This window comes from Grammomys surdaster, unplaced genomic scaffold (assembly GCF_004785775.1).
Source record: "Grammomys surdaster isolate TR1022 unplaced genomic scaffold, NIH_TR_1.0 125861, whole genome shotgun sequence".
Classification (NCBI taxonomy): Eukaryota; Metazoa; Chordata; class Mammalia; order Rodentia; family Muridae; genus Grammomys; species Grammomys surdaster.
Genome location: NW_021620687.1, coordinates 264,536 through 278,641, shown reverse-complemented (window position 1 = coordinate 278,641; position 14,106 = coordinate 264,536). Strand labels below are relative to the sequence as shown.

The 14,106-nt window shown below is 46.0% G+C and overlaps 1 protein-coding gene across 3 annotated transcripts in view; it reads left to right on the top strand.

Annotated features, from left to right (window-relative positions):
- The first annotated feature begins 2,509 nt into the window (after positions 1-2,509).
- Positions 2,510-14,106, top strand: part of Igf2bp3 (insulin like growth factor 2 mRNA binding protein 3) — a 120,567-nt gene continuing 108,970 nt past the window's right edge. For 2 of the 3 annotated variants that reach the window (XM_028790049.1, XM_028790046.1), the window contains exons 1-2: positions 2,999-3,173; positions 4,142-4,202. In XM_028790049.1, coding sequence (XP_028645882.1) covers positions 2,999-3,173; positions 4,142-4,202 — 236 coding nt within the window. Of the gene's footprint in view, positions 3,174-4,141; positions 4,203-14,106 lie in introns of all 3 variants that reach the window. The other variant, XM_028790048.1, reaches the window with a different exon arrangement.

The window sequence follows — 14,106 nt, the reverse complement described above, 5'->3', positions numbered from 1 at the left end:
CCTTCTTCCGTGGAATTAATGTTAATTAGGGGGCTACAATTGCTGAAGATTCTGTACTGGTCCATACCCAAATAATGTGAGAAAATTCTTTAAGGCATCCATACAATTAATTTACGAATTTGAAGAGTTACACTGACTTCATATATATGTTCTGGAAAATTCAAGTATTTTTTGCTCTAAAAGCTAAATTAATTACCCATTTTTTTTTGTTTTGTTTTTAATTTTGCTACGGAGTATATACTCAACCTCTCCAGTGTTTGGAAGATTGGAAGTGGTTTATGTCCACTTCTTTTTGATGTTTCAACTTTATTACTTGAGTGTTAAGGTCCTAGACAAAGTATCCAGTTTGTTACAACAATAAAACAGATTAAATTCACAGGAGCCCAAGAACAAATTCATTAAATCGCCACACACTTGGTTTAAATTCCAGCTGTTAAAATTTGTTTAACACTGACAGACAAAAATCAAAAATAATTTATCTCATGTTTTAAAGGAAGTAATTTCGTTAGGTATCTTTTTTTTTAATAAAACAGTTAACGGGGGGAATCAATACAATTAGGTAGCAAGCTGATCAGTTTGTTATTAAAAAATATTGTTATGATCAGACTCTTGGAAGTGATTTCCAGAAAAGCAAACATTATGAATAAAAACATTTCTCCAACTAGGCTTGGTTCACATGAAGTACTACAAAAATAAATTCGTAAACTTTATACTGATATTTTTTTCAATGCCACAGAAGCCTAAAGGAATATATATTTCCCTTGAGAGCCGTTTTTCTTTCAAAATGCATGAAGGTGAAGAATAGGTTTTTTTTTAAATAGCTAACTTAGCTTCAGGAATTCCCTTCCAAAGTTGTTCTCTCCAGAGTTCCAATAGTTCTGAATACTGTGTCATAATTTCATAAAGACCATTTTACTATATTAAGCTTAGGTGAAAATACTGTTAAAGTGTGTTTTATACAGTTGGCTTGCTTAGCAGGAGAGAAAAACCTGTTAGAAGGAACAGTTGCATTTAAAATGGATGATCTGACACCTTCCGGTTACTTAACACAAAAGTATAAGTTCCTTTAAAAAAAGACACAATGCCAATACTCTGGATCCTTCAATAATTTCACGTTTTAAAAACAACCTGCTACTGTCATTTCTTTAAGAGATACTTTAAAGTATTAATAAGGTTTTTTGAAAGAGCACATCACATCAAACTATCAATTGCTGAAGGCGTTTGTAGTATGAAGCACATATTTTCTCTATTCACATTTTTCAACTTGCGAGAAGTAGCAAAACATTAGATTTTTTTGCCTGTATGTTCAGGCTACATTGAACTTAATTTCAGTCATCAAAGCTCGGCAATTTCTCTTTTCCATAAAATACCTGTTAAAAATATATCACAAGTTCTCTCTGAAGCCTTTGAGTAGAGCACACAACCATAAAAGCACAGTTGAAGGTGCTCACAAGGACAGGGGGAACTGCCTTCTTTCCGTATTCCTGTTCTCCCGCTCTCATTTAGCAGGCTCAGGAAGGCTCCACCGGGCCCAGACCCAACCCCCCAACCACCATTGTGCTCGTTACCTACAGGGAAAATTATGAATGGCTCTCACAGTCAAAGGAAGGCAGAAAGAGCCGAGGAACAGTTCCCCAACGCCGACGCCACCTAAGGCTGACGCTGAACAAGGGTTCCCTGAAGAGTTCCAAGTTCTTTACCAAAAATTATTTAAATAAAAGTAGCAGCCCCCTCCCCCAGCCCTCCCCCTTCGAGAAACCACAGGAAGCGAGGGTTTCCCTTTAAGTACCGACTTTTCCCACTCGGCCACCCCCAGCCCCACAGCCTCCGCCCCGCGCCCCTCCCCCACGCGGCCAGCCCGCCCCCGGCCTCATTTATCCAGAGTCTTCTCGCAACCGAGCAGCCAATGAACGGCGAGGCGGAGAGCCACCCGGAGCGCAGGCGGAGGAGGTGTCGCGTAGACACCCGCCCAGGACGCCGGCTCCCCTCCCCCACGCCGGCCCGGGCCGCCCCGCTCGCTGGCTCGCTCGCTCGCTCGCTCGCTCGGTCCCCGGGGCCCTCGAGGGGAGCGGCGCTCTGCCCCCGGGTTCTACTTTTTTCTCCCCCGGTCATCAGAGCCACCTTACGAGTTCGAGATTGTCATTCAGATTTCGTTGTTAAGTGACCCTTTTTTTTTGTTTTGTTTTCAAAAAATCGAATGGTTAAAACTACCGTAACTAACGGCGGGACTCCCTAACCGCTTCCTCATCTTAAGAAAAAAAAAAAGGATCGTTCGTCTGACCCTCCCGAGGCTCCGAGCCTTTCGGAACTCGCCGTGCCCATCGCGCCTGGCGCCGGCGGCAGCGGCTGGGCGCTCTCCACCCCCTTCCCGGCTCGGGGTCCCTCGCCCAATCTCGCTTCCCCTCCCCCTCTCTCGCTTCTTTTTTTTTTTTTTTTTTTTTTCTCTTTCCTCCGAAACCCACTCTAATTGAGGCGCTGGGATTCCTCACGTGAGACGTTGATTTGTAGTTTGAACACGTGGCTCATTCAAAAAGCCGGACACTCGGAGCGGCTGCCCCCGCCCCGCTCCCCTCGCCGCTGCCAGTCACCCCTCGGGGTTTTTTTACGGGGAGGCGGCGCCTGCCCCACGTAGTGTGATATTTTCACAGCCCGCTGGCCGCTGCCAAAGGGGTTGGGGAGGAAGAGACAAAAAGTAGTTTCCCCCCCGCGCCTCCTCCTTTCTCTCGCTAATCCCGCCTCCTCCCCAGAGTTAGGAAGACTCGACGCTGGGCTCGTCGCTAGGCTGTTTCTTTCTCTCTCTTTTTTTTAATACCCAGAAGAGGAAAAAAGGACCCTGGGATCTGGTTTTCGCCCGCCGCTCCCGTGCCTGGGTCACTGTGTGTGGGTTTGAAAGCCGAGAGGAGAGGAACAAAATCCACCGGCTTCATCCTCCGCCGTGGGTGCTTTTTTTTTTAAATTGAGCATTTTCCTCGGGTTTTTAAAACGACCCCTCTTCACAATGAATAAATTGTACATCGGGAACCTCAGCGACCACGCCGGCCCCGCGGACCTGGAAAGTGTCTTCAAGGACGCTAAGATCCCGGTGGCCGGCCCCTTCCTGGTGAAGACGGGCTACGCGTTCGTGGACTGCCCGGACGAGGGCTGGGCCCTCAAGGCCATCGAGGCGCTTTCAGGTGGGGTCCGCGCGCGTGGTCGGGGCGTCCCCGTGTCGGCAGCTGCCTTCCGGGACCCCGCTTGCGGGGCGGGTGGGGGTGGGGAGGGGGACGCGCTGTCAGTCGCGGGGCGCGGCGCGTGCTGCAGGCCGGGCCAGGCGGGCCTTGGGGCCCAGCGCGGACGCCCGCCGGGCCCTCTCTCTCTGCTCGCTGTCCCCCCAGCCGTAGAGAACAGAAAGTGGCCTGAGCCTCACGCCCGAGGGAGGCCGCGTCCGGGCCGTCCCGCTCCACCCCGCCGCGTCCACCTCGCGGGGTCGTTGGAGCGAAAGGGGCAGGTGGGCGGCGGCGGCCGGCTGTTGCCAGAACGGCAGCCCTGCCACGCGCGGCGCCGCAGTCCCGGCCCGTGCGCGCAGCCGCGGCCGGGGAGACTGGGTGCGCTCTGCCTGGATGCCCGAGGGGAGAGCAGCTGTCCCTGCCTTTCGGTTTCCACCGTCCCCGGCTGGACTCGAGGCCGGCGCCTTGATGGGTCAGCGCGTGTGGACCAGCACCCCGGCCGCCGAATCCCCTCCTGGCACCTCGGCTCTTTAATCCCACCACCCAGTGCTCCAGGCCAACCTGGACGTGGACCAGAAAGAAGGCCGCGCGCCCCTAGGGCAGGCTGTTGGTTGGGGATGCACCTCTTGCAGACCTTGGGGTGCTAGGTGGCCCTCGGAAGGGGGTCAGGAGGCGAAAATTGCAACACAAGTGGTGAGCCTGACGATTGCTCTCCCTCTCCAGCTTTCTGCAAGTTAAAAAGCCACACCCACCCGAAGGGTCAGCTCTGCACCCTCGCCTTGCCCTGTTCCTCCCTTGTCCTTGAGTGGGGTGGGAATCTTGGGGCTCTGCTGAGGACACCGAAGCAGGCTGTGTTTTCTCTTAAAGACTGCAGATTTCGAGGTGGGGAGAGCTCCTGAATCTAGCCAGTTGTCTTGCCTCTTGTGTGTCCCCAGGTAAAATGGAACTACATGGGAAACCGATGGAAGTTGAGCACTCCGTCCCTAAACGGCAGAGGTGAGCCCATTTACCCTTTTCTGGCTGCTTTTTAGGGAGGAAGTACTGAACACAGATGAAAACTAGGACCCTTTGGCTTACACGCCGGGGCCACAGATCAGCTTGCTCTTTTTCTGCTTGCGTTTAAGTTTATGGCAGGTGTGTGTGCGCGCGTTGATGATTCTGGGACATAGACCAGGGTTTGCCTGCGGCCCCTGCTTCGGGGTTATTGTTGCTGTTACGAATGCCTGTCAAGGACGCTCTCGGAGCTACATGTTCTTGGCAGAGCAGGTTTAGTCCCTTCAACGGGCAACCCGAGTTTCAAAAGCCAATAGTCTTTGGGAACCTACAGGATTTAGAGGGCAGGTCCAAGACAGATGTGCAGAAGCTGGTCTGCCGTGGTGGGCGCTTCTAAGAGAAAAGGAACACAGTTGCCTTTGCCCTGGTTCACTGGTGAGCCAGCGGCCATTGGAACACAGTGAATGCTGGGGTCCTGGGGCCTTTCAAACACTCCAAAGTTTTTTTTTTTCTTCCCCCTCAAACAGTGCCTTTGTTTCAGCTCCTCCTGCCCCTTGGTGTATTTTGCTTACAAATAATCATCAAGAGACAGTGAAGGCTGAGGGAAATTTATGCTACTTCAGTGAGATTTCTCTTCTCTTAGAGCATCTGTAGCTGTCACTTTACAAAATATTTGCAGGCTATTTCAGCTACTGAAGCTTGTTGAAGAAATGGCTTTTTCCCCTTCTCTGAACTCTATAACTCTTAACTGGAAAGACTGAGGTTAGCCTGCTGGGTTTTGCAAGGTGGAGTTAGGATTTCTGGCTTGCTTTTCAATCCCCCCCCCCCCCCAACCTGGAGCAAACAATAAGCTTGAAGTTAATTCAAACCAGGGCTGTGTGTATCTGGTTAAGTATTTCTGAGTGTGCTCTGGGGGACAGAGGGATTTGCCCTGCAGAGACAGGCAGGACAAGAAGAATGCTATGTGACTGTTTTGAATGAAGCTCTCTTCCACATGAATCATTTCACATTCCTGGTTTTAGGAATAAACTGGTGTGAATACTTGTAGGTTTCTCTTTTTAAGTACTTGCTTAATTTCTCCTAGGATAATTGGAAAGATATTTGTGTAACCCGACTTATGTCCATTTTGATAAGGGTCAAGTTATTTCATGTAGTAGAATGTAGTTCTTTTTTTTTTTAATCTTCTAAAGTAGATGTGGATAAAAAGTATCAAATTGATCTTGGTTTCATAGGAATTTAAACAATTGAGGGACAAATCACTTGTCCTTAAGAAGTCTAGAGATGTAGCCTATGAATCAGCTATTTTGGAAAAACGAAACTTATTGTATACATGCTAGTTGGTTTCATGTTTATCCAGTGTGTCTTAGTGCTTGTCCATCGGCTCCCTCCCATCCCCCACCCCCATCATTCCAGGGCTTCTTTTATTCAGGTGAGCACTCTACCACTTCAGCCACATCCCCTGCTCTTGATTTTTAAATCAACTGTAGAATTAAAAGTAAGCAATACAAAAAACAAAAAGCTGGTGTTGTGCCTTATTACTAGAATGATTGCTTAGCATGCTAGACAGAGGTCTTCGGCTCCAGAATCCTGGGGCAGGGCAAATGATTATAATTAACAAAGGAACTGTTCTGAATTTAAAACATTAAATGTATCTTTTAAACGTAAAAACATTTAAATGAGTTTTTCAGTCACAGGTAATGTGTTGACCTCTATTTGCTGTATCCTATGCTTTGTATTTTTGGAGTTAATGTCTCCCCATGTGTGGAGAATTAACTTCGGAACTTTGGTAACAACTGCTAGTCTTACCCCTAAAGCTTTGCTTAGCCTGAAAACAGTTCCTCATTACTTTGGAATTGCAGGGTTCCTCTCTTGGACAGCTAGGAGACAGTAACAAGTGGGAGCAAATGTTTACTGAAGCTTCTTCAGTTTATTAATAACAACAGAAACTTTTCCTGTCCCCCCCACGCCCCCCCCAAAATGCTTAGGGTTTTAAATTCAGTATTGCTAGCTCAGTGAAGTAAACCTTACAGGTAGAGTGAAGTAAACCGACTGAGAACCTCTTCTTTCTGACTTGGGAGCAAGTGAGTGCTCAAAATCCTTTACTGAATTGTTTTGCATAAAGACTTCTTTATCTCTCTGGGAAATTTACTGTTCATCTCCATTACAGTTTAGTTTTAACTGAACCTTGAAGCTGTGCAGTTTTCCTTATCTGAACTCTTCCATCATCTCACAGGCTCTGGAAGAGGGCCAAGAAGTGACCTGGGACCTACGTGCTCACTCCCATACCTATGGCAAGGTGGCTCTCCTGTGGATTACTTTGATAGGGACTTGATTGCACAGCACAATCAGATCGATTGATTGCCAAGGTGCCCTGCTGAACTTTGGGATGGAGTTTGTTACGCTTTGCAGTCATTTTCCACCACCATGTGGGCATTTGAGGCAGGCATGCCTACTTGTAGGGCAGTGACCTTTATACCTGTTTGCAAGGCATGTCGGGAACTGGGTGCTGGGGAATGCTTCTGGCAGCACTGAGAGGGACGAACAAGGGAGCAGGCACAGGGGTGATTGGATGCTTTGCAGGCTAGCTGCAAGCTGAGCTGGGCGGGACCCATTCAGGAAGGGGTATTGTTAAGTTTGGTTCAAACCAAGCTTAGTTCCCCCTTACTGAAGTCTCAAGGGAATGTGGAAGGAATGTGGCTTTTCTGCATTCAGATGCCCTTCTGTCGTAGATTACAGCACTGTGCACAGGGCTGGAGGATCCCTGTTTGCAGAAAAGGAGCATGCTTTGGACTCCGAGATGGTGTCACACCCTCGGTTCCAAATTCAAAGGATAAAGCATGGGAAACTCTGTAGCTCCCAGAGACAGGCCTGATTTTTTTTTTTTTTCTCTCTCGGATTTAAGGTGAGTGAGGAAGAAGCTTGCCTAGGAAGTATTGAAGCAATGTGTTTGGGAGAGCCAGTGGTGTCTGTAGGGCTTCTGGACTCTGCTGCCCTGATTTCGTTATGCTGTGGGCTGTTGGGCACAAGAGACGGAATGGTGAGCTGCTGACACTGCAGAACTGAGACACGGTGGTTTTAGCTAGATTTCCCTGACTTTCAGATCCGTGATTGTTTTTTCCTGTTTCCAGTTTTTCACAGCCTACTCATATTTGATAAGACTTGTGATTTATTTATTTAGCTCTTAGCCTTGGTTATGAACATTTGAGTAAAGGAGAGAAAGCATAAGATGTTCCAGTTAATGTGTACCAAGAGAGATCCTTAAATAGTTTGTGGTACTAACACTCAAGTACTTCATATTCTTAAGAAGAAGATAAAGGGAACAACCTACTTTGATACTGGGATCTTGTCTTATGGTGTCAGTTGAGTAGAACTTACTGGGGTTTTAAATTCATCTCACTGTAGGTGGCTATATAAAAACCAGTGTGTTGCATCAGTGGCTGTTAAGTGTAGAATAGGAGAATGCATTGCGCCCATTAGCTCAGAACATTGTGACTTCTGACTGTGGGGCCAGCTTCAAAGTCAGGAGAGCAAACGCTGTTTTCAGCATTGAACATTTAAACACAAGCTATTCCTTCATGGTATGGGACAGATAGTCTCACTTTTGAACTCTGGCTTAGTGTTAAGGAACTTGGCTGGGAAAGAGTTTCAAGCCCTCAGCTTTCGAGAGCATAACATACGTTCCGCAGTGTGTGATGAAGTGGTTGTGACTGGGTGACTGGGGGGATTTTTTTATTTTTTTATTTTTTTTTAATTTCCTACTAGCTCAATACAGTTAGAATTTGTGAGATTTCTTATTTTGGCCTTAAAAGAATTTTTAGGAAGCAAATGGTTGTTGCTAAGTAGCCTCTACCACGTTTTGTTCACAGTTACCCTGAAAAAGATGTTACTGAAATGTCACATGTATCCGGGGCCAATGGGAATAGGGAGCCTGGCCTCTGGTCTTTGGCCCTTGTTTTTTACCTGTGTGACTGCTGAGATTCTATTCAGCACCTTTTGTGACAAACTCCAAGGGGCATCATTTGGTCCAAGATTTGGCCACTTTCCTGGAAGCAAATGGGTTCTCAGATAGGCTTCAGATTTAAAAATACCTTTTGGAGTTATGGCAATCCACTGTTTTCCCTCTGTGGAGCTTCACTTGAAATTTTCTGTAGCACGGCAGTTACGTACCTTTCCCCGCCTTTTTCCTGTGTACAACTTTCAGGCAGTCAGTGAATGGAAAATTATCTTTGCCATGCTTTGAAGCCCTTTGTGAGCCCTGCCACTGTGTTGTGTTGTCATAGGACTAGGGTCTTGAACTAAAGTAAGGCTGTTGAACCACCTCCGTTTTTGTGCAATCCTCTCTTGCAGTTAGTTGTCCTTACCAGCATCCAGGCAGCGGCTTTCCTAGCAGTAATTGAGTTTTGAAAGGTCTGAATTATCCGGTCCTTCACTCTGACAGTTGGTTTGGACTGGGAGGAAGGAGAGGCAGAAAGATGGTTTGGCTGTGCTATTCTTAGCTCTGTTTCCTCTATCAACTGTTGCCTCTGATTCAAGCTTCCAGAGTCACAAGACAGGAGGTGGCACTGTGGTAGCAGTGACCAAAGGATTGGCGTGCTCAGTTAGGGTTTCTGCCCACATGTCCAATGTTTACAAATTGGCTTGTACTGCCAGGGTTTTGCTGGGAGGCTGATGGTAGGCATACTTTGCAGTGCTCTATTAAAATTGAAGGTGTAATTTATCATGACCTGAGGTTCTGTCAGGTAAGTGCTTAGCATTAGTGAATAAACAGCATCAACTATTAACATGGTATATGAATTTTATCGTCTGAAGCGGGGGACTCATACCAGTTGTACATGCTTTAGAGAATTATCCTGAGACCATTTGACTTGATTAGGAAATAGTTTGAACTTACTAAGGAAACCGTAGTAGAGCTGTAAGATGAAACAATCAAGTGTGGTGATTTTTCTTTGATCTTGCTGTATACCCCAGGCTCACTGCAGATTCTTTATTCTCCTGCCGTGGGCCCTTGGGGGCCATGCTTACTGGTGTGTATTACCATGCACCAGACTCCAAGTTCTTTGGATATCTGGTTTTATTGTCAGTTAATACTTGTCTAGAGAGTAGAGTCTGTTGTCACCATAGTATTACATTTATCTGTTCTACCCAGCAAACTATAGCAAAACTTATTGGCTTAAATAAGTGTTTTTCTGGTGACAAGGTCTCTTGTTTCTCAGACTGGGCCTCATACTTGCTGTGTAGCAGAGGAGGATCCTGAGGTTCTGACCTCTAGCACTCTATTTTCAGAGTGCTGGTCACAGACATCTGCCACCATGTTTATGTGCTGGGGGCTGAACTCAGGGCTTTGTGTGTGCTAGGTAAGCCCCCCACTGATGGAGTTACATCTTTAGCCTTTTTTAGTTTCTTTCTTTTGAGACAGGTTCTCACTATGTACTGTAGGCTGACTTGGAGAGCCTTCTACCTCAGCCCTCTGAGGTCTGTGTTCACAGGGGTGTGCTCTTACACTTAACATAACTTACTCTTTCTATGTCCTCCCCATACCCCTACCTCCAACTTCCTATCATCAACACACAGGGTTTCTCTGAGTGGCCCTGGCTGTCCTGGACCTCATGCTGTAAACAAGGCTGGGCTCGAGCTCAGAGATCTGCCCGCCTCTGCCTCCCAAGTGCTGGGATTAAAGGGATGTGCCACCACCCACCTAGCTCTTCCTATGTTTCTGTGAGTCTGTTAGGTGGTTGGTTCTGTCCCACGTGATTTCATTTTGTGTGATTTTCTAAAGCTGGAATAAAGAGTCCTAGAGGAGTCTCCCCCATAACTGGCCCATGGGTGCATATCCTTGTAAGATCTTGGTGGTATCTAATCATTCAGTTAGTAGCCAAAAATGTCCTCCCTCCACCTCCTTCCCCCAAGATTGGCACATTGCTATCTCTGTCTCATTCCATTAATTAAGGAAATTCATCAGGCCAGACTGGATGCAAGAAAGATAAGGAACTAGTCTCTGTCTGCAGATGGTGGAGTAGCAGACATGATCATCAGGGGGAATTGGTGGGCAGTGGCCATCTTGACTTTATTGTACAGGTGCTGGGGATTACAGTCAGGGTAGGAAGCTCTCTGCCACAGCATTGGATCCCAGGCCTTTATTTTTGGGGACAGGTCTTTTCCCACATAGCCCAAGGCTGGCTTTGGGATTGCTATGTAGCCCAGAATTATCTTCTGTCTTAACATATATTTGGGAAATTCTTTGATGTTAATTGCTATTTCTGCTAAAGGGGCTATTGGCTTCAAATGCTTGGAACATAAAATATCTGAAAATTGGACCAAAGGTGTAACTTAGTAGTAGAGTGTTTACCTACCGCATACAAGTCCAGGGTTCAGTTTTCAGTACTGAAAACATTTTAAAATCGTTTTTATTAATAGAAATGGAGAGTCAATCTCTGCTTTTATTTTTTGGAAGAGATGTGTTTGTATTAACCAAGGCTCTGTACATTTCTAAGAAGCAGTCACAGTGACTGCTGAGGAATTAGATCAGAACGTTGAGAATCAAGGATGACAGTATGTTTTGGTTAGAGCAACAGTGTGGAAATGGTGCCATTAGCTACCAGGACCATTATTGGAGAAGGGACGGACGCTTGGGTGGAAGGTCGAAACTTTATTTCTGGCAAGTTTCTAGTAGAAATAGAAAAGAAGTGAAGGCATTTGTATCCTTCAGTCTGAAGCTCACAGGAAGGAAGAAGGTGGAGACGAAAATTAGGAGACGACTGTATGCGCTTGAAACCGTCAAATAGTTCGAGATCATCAAGGGACTGAGCCTGAGGCTCTGGTTGAGGAGAAAGTCGAAACCACCGAAACAGGGTGAGCACCTTGTGTGGGTTGAGAACTAGCTTGGTGCCATACAAAGAAACTTACCAACAAAGTGAACGTAACTTGGCAAGACGAGTTCTTTTTGTAAAAAGGATTTGCCAGAGGGGCTGGAGAGATAGACCCGTGGTTTGGAGCTCTGGCTCCTGTCCCAGAGGATTCGGACTCTGTTCTCACCGTCTGTATGACAGCTTTATGTATGGTAACTCCAGCCCAGCAGAGCTGATGCTTCCGTATGACCTCTGCAGGCACCAGGTGCCCCTGTGGTGCACATGCACACACACAGGTACAAAGACTTCAGACACAGAAAATAAAACTAAATACATCTCGAAACGAATTGGAAAAAGGTGTCTGTGACTAGTGAGTAGGAAAAGAGAGAGGCTTTGTGTTTTCTCCCTAGCGTAGGTGGTGACTGGGTCTCATCTCATTGATGGGAGTTTGACCTCACAGGCTGATGTGATTGGCTATTCAGCAGGTAGGAGGAGTCTGACCTCACAGGCTGATGTGATTGGCATTCAGCAGGTAGGAGGAGTCTGACCTCACAGGCTGATGTGATTGGCATTCAGCAGGTAGGAGGAGTCTGACCTCACAGGCTGATGTGATTGGCATTCAGCAGGTAGGAGAAGGGGGAGAAGGTTCAGGGAATAGGAGTCCTTTTTGGGCTCACTACCTTGATAGGAAAAAAACCCTTTTATGCACAATGGTCAGATAAAGGGAGTGTTTTGAGGAAACATTAAATAGACGGGGAAAGGAGGTGTAGTCACCTGGGTTGGGTCCTGCTCAGGAGTTGTGTGCTGGAGATGGATATGTGAGTGGAGGTACTGTCAAACCTCAGTCACGGTGTGGAGGAGATGGCCCAATGCTCAAGCTCATTTGTTGCTATTGCAGAAGACCCAAGACTCACATGGTGGCTCACAACCATCCGTTACTCTAACACCCTATTCTGACCTATAGGCACCAGTCGCCTACATGATGCATAGATAATGTAGGCAAAACACTTATACATATAAAATAAAACTGAAAACAAGAATTTAAACGATTTGCCACCCTTTGCCTCCAGAATGCTGGGATTAAAGACATTGGCTCCACAAATAAATAAATAAATAAATAAATCTTAAAAGAAAAATAAGCAACTAACTCGGTCTTCTGGTTCTGCTGCTGTAAGTAATGGATTTATGATATTTCCATGACCTGGAATATAATAACATTTCTTCCAGATTTCATTTATTAGGCTCTTGGGTTGTCTTCTTAATTTCTAGGAACAATTATAAGTCTATTATTTCTAGTCTGCTAGAGCTGGAAGATTCCCCTAGCTTTAGTAAATCGTCTTGTTTAACAGACAAAACCTGTTTGTGACGTTTGGCCATGCCTGGTGTGTTTCACTATTTCTGATTGCTGTGAGCTCAGTTTTTTAGACAGGTCATATACTGCTTTTTACTAACATATATTTGGGAAATCTTCCAGAACTATCTTAGCCAAAGAATGAGGTGAAGTTCAGATCTTCTACAGAACCTTATGACTTGACAAACGAAGATTGAAATCGGTGGTCATGTCATTATGAACAGCATGGGCTAGTTTTAACTAGTTTAGTTGAGTCTTACTTTGGAGCTCAGGGTGGCCTAGCCAGTAAATTCTCTAGTCACAGCCTCCCTGCTGCTGGGGTCACAAGGCGTACATCACCACACCTAGCTCTCTTGAAGTACTTTGATCATTTGGTTGTTTTGGATGCTGGGAAAAGTTAAGTATTGTTTTCATTTTACTCATAAAACTTGTGCTACAAGAAATATGATCTTTGAAAATGCCTAAATTTCTCCTTAGTTTTTGAAAATCTCATTCTAGATGAGAGCGGGCTCCTCAGTTGTAAGTTCCACCTTTCATGGCCCCCTTAGCTGCAGGAGTGACGTGCTTTCTTAGCTCAGCTGATCGTGAGGGACTTGGCTTCCTGTCAAGACTTGTGTTTGTATAAGTTCTTTGATCAGTGTCAATAAAATTCTGTTTGGGTTAAAAGAGCTGGTTCAGCAGTTAAGAACATGTTAAAAGTAGCCATTGCTCTTCCAAAGGCCCAGAGTTCAAGTCTCAACCCCTATTCCTAACCACCTGTAACTCTAGTTCAGGACATCTGACTCCTGCCTCCACAGACTCCCGTATACACATGACATAGTCAACACAACACATACACACAATTAAAATTAAAATTAATCTTTCTTTAAAAAGTGCTACTTTTGGGCTGGAGAGATGGTTCAGTAGTTAATAGAACTGACTGCACTTCCAGAAGTCCTGAGTTCAATTCCTAGCAACCACATGTTGGCTCACAACCATCTGTAATGGGATCCGATGACTTCTTCTGTGTCTGAAGACAGCAACAGTGTACTCACATACATAAAATAAATAAATCTTTAAAAAAAGGTGCTGCTTTCTCAATATATTAGACACCTACTGTTTTCAAGGGAGGAAAATTAAACAGACAAAAATTCTTCTGTAGTATTTGCTTTACTGAAGGATTTTTCACAGAGCCCTTGGGAGAGGAGATTGGGCCACAGCACTGCCTCGTGGAGCCCACTGCTGGCCCCTCGGACTGCCCAGCCTGACTCCACTCTCCTCTTTACGTTGTGTACATCCTCAAGTGGATTACATGGCAGCTCCATCATGTTTGTTAGGATACCTCAAGGCAGACTTGTTTCTTGCTGCTTCTGAATCTTAGAAGTCTTTGAAGGATTGGCTTATTACTATCTTTCTTTAATAAGGCAGATCAAGATAGTTGAGAATCACAGTTTATTACAGAGTAAAAACATTCAGGGGTCCTAATTTTGTTTTGTTTTGGAGACAGGGTCTCAGGGGCCAAGGCTGGCGTTGAATGCCTGGCACTCCTACATCCACTACCCCTCCCACACACCCGCCTCCCCCCTCCCCCAGCCCCTGTGCTGTGAGTGCTGCCACACCCAGCTCAGACATCAGTTTTAAAAAAGAAATCAAAGGCTAGTATAGTGATGTATGCCTTTAATTTTAGCAGAGGAAGCTGGATCTCTGAGTTCCAGGACAGCCTGGGCTACAC